The sequence below is a fragment of the Arachis duranensis genome, chromosome 2 (assembly GCF_000817695.3).
Source record: "Arachis duranensis cultivar V14167 chromosome 2, aradu.V14167.gnm2.J7QH, whole genome shotgun sequence".
NCBI classification, from domain to species: domain Eukaryota; kingdom Viridiplantae; phylum Streptophyta; class Magnoliopsida; order Fabales; family Fabaceae; genus Arachis; species Arachis duranensis.
Genome location: NC_029773.3, coordinates 66,860,838 through 66,870,943, shown reverse-complemented (window position 1 = coordinate 66,870,943; position 10,106 = coordinate 66,860,838). Strand labels below are relative to the sequence as shown.

Genomic DNA, 10,106 nt, shown 5'->3' with positions numbered 1-10,106 from the left:
CGGGGTCGGTATGAAATCCCAGGTCGGAAGGGGTTGCAGATCCCGCAGTTGAGTGTTTCACCTGTTGCCCCACTCCGCTATCCACCCCCATGCAAAACTGTTCAGTCATAAACCTGCACTCCGCGAAGAGCCATGCAATGCTGGTCCAGTGGAATGTCCCTTGGTATTTGCGCAGGGGGCTGTGCGAACCCAAACTGACGCATAACTCGGTTCGCAGGGTGCCACTCGATACACTCGAATGACAACAATGGAGCAACGATATCACACACATCAAGATGTCCATGTAATTCGCCGGGTACGATCATTCCTTCGTACGGCCGCCACTCAAACTGCCACAGATAATTCCAATGTCATAACCCTAACAATAATGTATGGAACTAGGATTCATTAGAACCATAAATATTTACCTCCTGCATGTAGTCTATGTCATGCCTAAATGTCTCAACGGTCTTCTCTAACCACGCTGTGCTCCGTTCCGAATGACTCCACCTGAAACATGTGTATTTACGTAAATACCCCTAATTGAAACATGCATAATGAATATAATCTCTGACAAGAACCATAAATATTTACCTCATGGCAACTGGTATCTCAGCAGGTGGAAGGATATGTCTCGGTACAGGCGCAATACACGGCATTCGCTCCCATGCCCAAACAAACAACAGATTAAGAGGGCCATCCATCTCCTTCGTATTATATCATGATGCACGGCATAGTGCTCTGTAAAGATGTGCAAGATATGCTGAACCCCAACTATAAGTATGAATCCGCTCGAAACCGCGAAGCAACGGTAGATACTTCGCATGGGCATATGCAGTCGACTTATCTGTGAATAGGGTTGACCCTAACAGACAGAAAATCTTACATCTTACGTATCTCCTTATGGACTCTTCAGTATCCAACGGCTCTTCATCTCTGATACTTCAAACCCAACCAAGCTTTATATAGGATTTCGAATTACGACTGAGCACCGGTTGACGTCCGAATATTGCCATGCTCTGACTCTGAACGAAATCACTACTACTATCAGTCCATCCACTCACAGGCTCTCCATCAATTGGTAACACAAATATATGTGCGACATCTTCAAATGTCACTGTAACCTCACCCACCGGCAACACAAAAATGTGAGTCTCCGGCCTCCACCTTTCAACCAGAGCAGCTAACAACGGGTGAAATCCTCTTATCATCCCAATCCTAGATACGTGGTAGAATCCAGTGGCGCGTAAGTAGTTTTCGACCCTCGGATTCCAACTCTGTGGCGGATTCAATTTACGCACCAACAAATTTCTGTTAGGCTGTATCAACAAAAATATATTTGTTATATTAGTTATAACTATTCATTTATTAATAAACAAATATTACCATATCTATTTATAAAATGTATGTAATCACTTCAATTAATAATATTATTTACATATTTATTTATTTTAATATTTTATTTGTTAAAATCATTAACATGCAGTGCATTACCATAGTTAAAATATTTTTTTAATATTTTAATATTATTAATAACAAAGTATATATATTTTTTAATATTTATTTATTACTTTAACATTTATATATTAAACTTTTGAATATGTTCAACATACATATTTATTTACAGTATATATATTTTTTATTTTATTAGAGTATTATTTTTATATTTTTATCGTAGAGAAATATATTTTTTTAAAAAAATTTTAGTATATCGTATAATATAGTATTGTATAATATATATTTTATTTTAGTATTTTTATATTAGAAAATTAATTTAAAATTAACAAAAAATTATTTTTTAACATATTAAATAACAAAAAATAACGGATAAAATACACAATAAAAATATAATTTACCAACTTACATATGTAGGATGATCCAAATAATTTATTATATGTTCCTCCGGGGCATTATAATTACGAACCATTCTTCAAAATAAATACAAAATAATATTTTTTTATTGCCTATTATTTTTTCACCCTTTCCACTAGCAGCAACACCCTTCCCCTGCAACCCCCTTCTTCCCTCTCACTAACACCCTTTCGAATGTTGCCCTCAAACCCTCTCACTCACTAACTCTTTCTGTGTTGTATATGGAGGAGAATGCTCCTTATATAGAGAATGCTCCTTATATAGAGCATGAAGAGGCCACGTTTGCTGTTTACCGGAGAACCTGTCCCCTACATGGCAGCAGCTGTAGCACGCCCCCCGAAGTGCAGGAACATTGGAACCGCGACGCCAGCTCCACCTCACCCCTGCGTGGTGTCAAAAGTGTGCATGCTCGCCGCGTCACCTCGCCCCTGCGTGGTGGTGACACGTTGGTCCGCAGTAGGGTCACCACGCCCCTGCGTGTTGACTGGGTATTCCACCACCCGGTAAATCACCCCAGCCTCCAATATTCTCCCAAAACACCAATGGCTTTTCCATAATAAAAATAAATTCCGTAGAAGATTCTAGTACCATAATTACTATTTTAATATAATTAGAATGAGATTCGCGCGATGTGCGGGATGGTAAATTAATGATAATATATAATAAATATTAAAAATTGTTATATTTTATAGAAATAAATTAAATATGTATAAATTAAAGCTAAATTTAAAAAGTGTTTTATTTTAAATAATTTGTAGCACAAAAAATTTGGATGTTAGAGTTGTACAAAGTGACATTTTTATTTGGTGGTTTGATTTTTACATTTGTTTTAGTTGATGGACTTAGTCATCTTATGTGGCGCTCGTCCTCCTTTTTTTGTTGGTTGTTAGAGTTGATGCTTTCTTCTTTTTGTCGTAGGTTCTTGCGAAAACATGTTCTTTATGAATTGTTGAGTTTGATGCACTTTTTATTGTGTTATTTGGTTCTATTTTTGTATGTATGTTCTTCTTTCGAAGATGTGTCTTGAATTTGTATAGTTTTCTTCCTCCTTAATCACTTGATGAGGTGGTGCTTCAATGTCATTATTTTTCTGAAATGTCATTAGATTTGAAGCAGTTCTGCCCAATAAATTTTTTGCGTCGCCATTAAATAGTACAAAAGTTGTTGTAACACTTTGATCTAAAACCTTTAATTGAATTCTGAACCTAAAATAAGTATTCGGCTAGCAACTAATAATTTGATAGATGAGATTATGAATGTTGTGATAAGTATGAAGTGGGTATGAGGTGGATGACCATTTCTCTATGTTATTGAGAATATCAAGAGAGATTGTGTAATTAATTGAGTTTGAAAAGTTGACCCCTTATATGTATATAAATAGGGGTTTGTTCTGAAGGATAAAGCACACAAAAGCAATAAGACATCATTCTCTCTTTCTCTTTTTCTAATTATATTTATTTATTTTATTTGTTACCTCTTCCTCGTTTATTTATTTAGTTATTTTATAACAATGAAAAATATATTGAGTTACCTTATTGTTGGATATTGTGGTATTTGATTACATGTGCCACAAATGTAGTTGTTTCTTTTTTTTATATATAGTTGCTAAAATTGTGAAGATCTTTTCCTATTCCAATATTCAATTTATATTATCATTAGGTATATGGTATTTGAGTAAGTATGAATGTATGATGCATGTTGTGATTTTTTTTGTCATACCTGATCATCAGATTCTCATTGCAGTTCGGAAATAAATTTTTTGTGTGCTAAATTTGATGTTATGTGAAGGAATAGTAATAAGAGACTTATATATGTAGTTTAAATGGTATGGAATTTAAATACTTATAACGTAAAATTTATTATGATTAATAATATTATTATGACATTTGTAATATGGATGTTTATTACTTTCGGTGAGTTATTTATAAAAATTAATAAATTAATTGTTGCGGTTATAAATTTATTGTATTATTTATAACGGTAAGATATAATAAATATAGAAATATGAATTCAATGTATTTGAAGGTTACAAATTTATTGGATTCTATTCTTTAATTTTTTATTTGTATCTAATATGAAAATGTATGTCTAATATCATATTTTTTGGTTTCGTTTTGATACTCTTTTAATAAATTTATTTTTTTAATTTTTAAATATTCTTTTCAAAATTTATATTGGTAAAATAAAATAGAATTTGTTTTTAATAATAAGTAAAAACTACAATAATAGTTCTTTGTACCTAGTGTTACTTCTAAAAATTAAAATGATTATTTTTTTTACCAAAGATATGGAGACTTGAACTTGCGACCAATATCAATATGAGAGATTATGCCATTTGAGGTAAATGTATGACTAATATCATATTTTTTAGTTTCGTTTTGATACTCTTTTAATAAATTTGTTTTTTTTTTAATTTTCAAATATTCTTTTCAAAATTTATATTGGTAAAATAAAATAGAATTTGTTTTTAATACTAAGTAAAAACTACAATAATAATTCTTTGTACCTAGTGTTACTTCTAAAAATTAAAATGATTATTTTTTTTTACCAAAATTACGGAGACTCGAACTCGCGACCAATATGGGAGATTTTTAATTTATAAATTAATTGTTGCGGTTATAAATTTATTGTATTATTTATAACGGTAAGATATAATAAATATAGGAATATGAATTCAATGTATTTAGAGATTATAAAGTTATTGGATTCTATTTTTTAGTTTTTTATTTGTATATTTTATTTTTTTGCTGATTTGGAAATAATCGTTGATTTGGTAAGAATTGAGTGGTTGATTCTAAAGTTGTGCGAAGTAAACAATATTGTTGACATGGCATTAGTAGAAGAATAGAAATGTCTCAAAAGTAATGCGGTGCATACTTATGTATCTACTTTTATATATTAAGAATAGATAAAGATAATTAATATATTTACTAATATTATATATAAAGAGTGAGAGAGAAGAGTATTAAAAATGCTTGTAAAATAAAGTAAAAGAGAGAATTGTATAAAGAGGGAGAGAAGATTTTATTGCTGTGTTTTTCTCAGAGGCAAATGCTTCTATTTATACATGTATAGCGGGGTTTAATTTCAACGTTCATTTAAGATTATTCCTTCTTGAAAAAGTGAGCTCCACATAGGAATGGCATCCACGTCCCATTCTTATCACAACACTCCCCTTTGGATGCCCATTTAGGATTATTGCCTCGTTAAAACCTTACTAAAGAAAAACTCAGTGGAAAAAAAACCTTAGTGAAGGAAAAAGAGTACAATATTCTTTAGTGATGGGGACTGTCATTAAAAACCTTATCAAGAAAAACCCAATGGAAAAAAATCTGACAAAAAAAGAGTACAGTCTCCCCCCTTGCCGACATCAAATAAGTACAGTCTCCCCCTCTTGGTGACATCATTTAATGTCTCGAAATCGGCACATCCCAATCTCATGTACCAATCTTTCAAAGGAGGATTTTGGGAGTGACTTTGTGAATAAATCTGCCAGATTGTCACTTGAGCGGATCTGTTGAACATCAATTGTCCTTTGATTTTGAAGATCATGAGTGAAGAAGAATTTGGGGGAAATATGCTTTGTTCTATCACCTTTGATGTATCCGCCTTTAAGTTGAGCAATGCATGCTGTATTATCTTCAAATAGGACAGTTAGAGCTATCTTCTGATTAATCAGTCCACATGATGACAGAATATATTGGATCACACTCCTGAGCCAAAAATACTCGCGACTTGCTTCATGTATCGCTAGTATTTCAGCATGATTAGAGGAGGTTGCTGCTATCGTCTGTTTCGTGGACCTCCATGATATAGCTATACCACCATATGTGAATATGTATCCTGTTTGAGATCTCCCTTTATGTGGATCAGATAAATATCCAGTATCTGCATAGCCAACTAATTGTGACTTGGATCCATATGGATAAAACAATCCCATATCAACCATTCCATGAAGATATCGAAAGATCTGTTTGATTCCACTCCAATGTCTTCTGGTTGGAGAGGAACTATATCTTGCTAGTAAATTCACCGCGAATGATATGTCAGGTCGCGTATTATTGGCAAGATACATTAGCACTCCAATGGCACTAAGATATGGTACTTTAGGACCAAGAATATATTCATTCTCTTCTTTAGGACGGAATTGATCATTTTCCATATCCAAAGATCTTATGATCATTGGGGTACTTAATGGATGTGACTTATCCATATAAAATCTTTTCAAGATTTTTTCTGTGTATGTTGTTTGATGAATAAAGATCCCATTTTTTGTATGCTCGATCTACAGGCCAAGACAAAATTTAGTCCTTCCAAGATCTTTCATCTCAAACTCTTCTTTTAGAGTTTTTATAATTGTTGGAATCTCTTCAAGAGTCCCAATGATATTTAAATCATCAACGTACATAGCAATTATAATGAATCCAGATGCAGTTTTCTTTATGAAAACCCATGGGCAGATATCATCATTCTTGAATCTGTTTTTGGCCAGATACTTAGTAAGACGATTATACCACATTCGTCCAAATTGCTTTAGACCGTATAAAGATCTTTGTAATTTAACTGAGTATAACCCCTGCAAAAATTTATTGGATGGTTTAGACATCTTTAGTTCTTCAGGAACTTTCATATAGATATCCCGATCTAATGAGCCATATAAATAGGCTGTTACTATATCCATTAAATGCATATGCAGTTTATGATATGCAGATAAACTGACCAAAAACAACGGAATGTTATCGCATCCACTACAGGGGAATACATTTCTTTATAATCTATACTGAGCCTTTGTGAAAAACCTTGTGCCACAAGTCGGGCTTTATAGCGCACAACTTTATTTTTCTCATTTTGTTTTCTCACAAATACCCATCGGCATCCAACAGATTTTACATCTGCAGGTGTACGGACTACAGGTCCAAGGACTTCACGTTTCGCAAGTGAGTCTAATTCAGCCTTCATGGCTTCTTCCCATTTTGGCCAATCATTTCTTTGTCGACATTCTTCGACTGATCTTGGCTCAAGATCCTTATTTTCATGCATGATATTTAATGCCACATTATATGTAAATATTTCATTGACAATTGTCTTATTTCGGTCACATATCTCTCCTGTAAAGACATAATTTATCGAGATCTCGTCATGTTCACAATTTTTAGGTACCTGAATGTCTTCTGGCGTTAAAACTATATCAGAATTTTGGACAACTGCAGGTGTCTCAACTATGTCTTTTTCAACAGGAATAGTATTTACCACTTTTCTCTTTCGAGGATTTTTATCTTTGAAACTGACAGGCCTACCATGCTTCTGGCGTGTATTTACTTCAGTGGCTATTTGTCCTACAGGGACATCAATTTGAATTGGTACATTTTTGAACTTCTAGTTCACATTGCCCTGATCGAGGATCTAAATGCATCAACGATGATGTATTCCAATTAAGTTCCTTTTCAAGAAGCTTATTCTCTCCCCCTAATGTTGGAAATTTTGATTCATCAAAATGACAATCCACAAACCGGGCTTTAAAAACATCTCCGGTTTGTATCTCAAGATACCTCACTATAGAGGGAGAATCATATCCAACATATATCCCCAATTTTCTTTGGGGTCCCATTTTGGTGCGATTAGGTGGTGCAATAGGAACATATATCGCACACCCAAATATTCTTAAATGGGAGACATTTGGCTGCTGGCCAAAAGCTAATTGTATAGGAGAGAACTGATGGTAACTCGTTGGCCTCAAACGAATAAGTGCTGCGGCATGTAAAATAGCATGCCCCCAAATCGAGGTTGGGAGATTTGTTCTCATAAGCAAGGGTCTAGCAATCAATTGGAGGCATTTAATAAGTGAATCTGCTAATCCATTTTGTGTGTGAACATAAGCTACTAGATGTTCAACACTTATTCCATTAGCCATACAATAAGCATCACAAGCTTGGGAAGTAAATTCACCAGCATTATTAAGACAAATTACTTTGATTGAATTTTCTGGAAATTGTGCTTTTAATCGAATAACTTGAGCCAGTAATCTCGCAAGCGCCAGGTTACGAGAAGACAATAAGCACACATGTGACCATCTCGAAGATGCGTCTATTAGGACCATAAAATATATGAAAGATCCACATAGTGGATGAATAGGTCCACATATATCACCTTGAATCCTTTCTAGGAATTCAGGGGACTCAAATCCAATCTTTACTGGTGATGGCCTTAAAATTAACTTTCCCTAAGAACATGTAGTACAACAAAATTCACTAGCTTTAAAAATCTTCTGGTTCTTTAGTGAATGTCCATGAGAGTTTTCAATAATTCTCCTTATCATGGTTATTCCCAGATGACCCAATCTATCATGCCAAGTTATGAATTCATTTGGGCTAGTAAACTTCTGGTTTATAATGGCATGTGATTCAATTGCACTAATCTTGGTATAATATAACCCAGATAAAAGTGAGGGTAACTTTTCTAATATAACTTTCTTATTTGAATCATGAGTTGTGATACATAAATACTCATGATTTTCCTCATTCATAGTCTCAATATGATATTCATTTTGGCGAATATCTTTAAAGCTCAACAAGTTTTTTCGAGACTTGGTAGACAATAGTGCATTATTTATTATGAATTTTGTTCCTCCAGGAAATAAAATTATAGCTCTTCTGGAGCCTTCTATCACATTGCCCGAGCCAATAATAGTATTAACATATTCTTCTTTTGTCACAAGATGGGTAAAATATATCACTTTTAAGAATAATGTGCGAACTTGCACTATCCGCAAGGCAAATATCTTCAGAATATGTCTTTGCCATTTTTCTTCAAAAATAAATGATAATTATAAAATGAGTAGAAGTACATGCACAGTCAAATTATTCACATGAATACTTAACAAACACATACACATATCAAACTATTCCATCATTGATCAAATAGCCAATATTACCTTCAGAATACTTAAAGAAATTAGATACATCATAATGTGTGGTGAAATTTTCATCATTTGAAACAAAATTTGTTTCCTTTTCTTTGTCATCCCTTTTCAAGGATGCTTGATAAAGATCAACTAGGTGCCTTGAGGTACGACAGGTATGTGACTAATGGCCCTTTCCACTACAACGAAAGCATTTATCCTCAATTGATATACTTTTCCTATTATTTCTTTCTTTATCCCACTTCTGGTGAGATCTTTCTTGTGAACATAATTTCTTTTCCTTCCATAATTTTTTTTGTTATCAAAATCTTGCCATTTACCTTTTCTGGGGTTAATTGCCGCATTTACTTCATGAAATGGGGCGGCGCCAACTGGGCGCGCTTCATGATTCTTTAAAAGTAACTCATTGTTGCGTTCAACAACAAGAAAGCAAAAAATTAACTCAGAATATTTTTAAATTCTTTTTTTCGATATTGCTGCTGCAGGAGCACATTCGAGACATGGAAGGTCAAGAAAGTTTTTCCTAACATATCGGACTTGAGGAAGTATCGCATGATTGTACCTTTCTTCAAAGTCTTTCCACAGATCTGCAAGATCTTTTAATGTGGGATATTCATTTTTCAATCATTCGTCAAGATGACGATGAAGGAAAATCATGGCCTTGACTTTTATCCTTCTGGGATGTATTATTTTCAACTTCAATGGTATCTTCAAAATCCATTGAATCAAGATGGATTTCAACATCTATATCCATGATAAATAATTATTTTCAAATATATCAAGAGCATTATATTCAAGATGAAAAAGTTTCGACATAATAAAAATTTGTTACATGGAGTCTTCCTAAAATTTGATCAGAGTCTCGTGCTGATAACGTGTTGTAAAATAAATATAAAATAAAAGTATAAGTAGAAAATTCTAGTACCACAATTACTATCTCAATATAATAAAGATAATTAATATATTTACTAATATTATATATAAAGAGTGAGAGAGAAGAGTATTAAAAATGCTTGTAAAATAAAATAAGAGAGAGAATTGTATAAAGAGGGAGAGAAGATTTTATTGCTGTGTTTTTCTTAGAGGCAAAGGCCTCCATTTATACATGTATAGAGGGGTTTAATTTCAACGTTCATTTAAAATTATTCCTTCTTAAAAAAGTGATCTCGACATAGGAGTGGGCATCTACGTCCCATTCTTATTACAACAAAGCGCTAGTTTTTTGTGTGTCAAAAATGAACTCAAACAAATTTTGTGTATTGGATGCACAATTTTTTGATAAATTATTGAGTCTTATTAAATAAAAATTAAAGAATATTATAAAAGAAGAGTATGG

General features: G+C 33.1%; 1 protein-coding gene across 1 annotated transcript; it reads right to left on the bottom strand.

Moving 5' to 3' along the window:
- Nucleotides 1-698: 698 nt before the first annotated feature.
- On the bottom strand, nt 699-6,810 carry LOC107474721 (protein MAIN-LIKE 1-like). Its single transcript, XM_016094364.1, has 3 exons — nt 6,718-6,810; nt 962-1,298; nt 699-844 (listed from the first exon to the last, which is right to left on the bottom strand). The coding sequence occupies exons 1-3, from the start codon at nt 6,808-6,810 to the stop codon at nt 699-701; spliced, it is 576 nt and encodes a 191-aa protein (XP_015949850.1).
- Between the last annotated feature and the right edge of the window lie 3,296 nt (nt 6,811-10,106).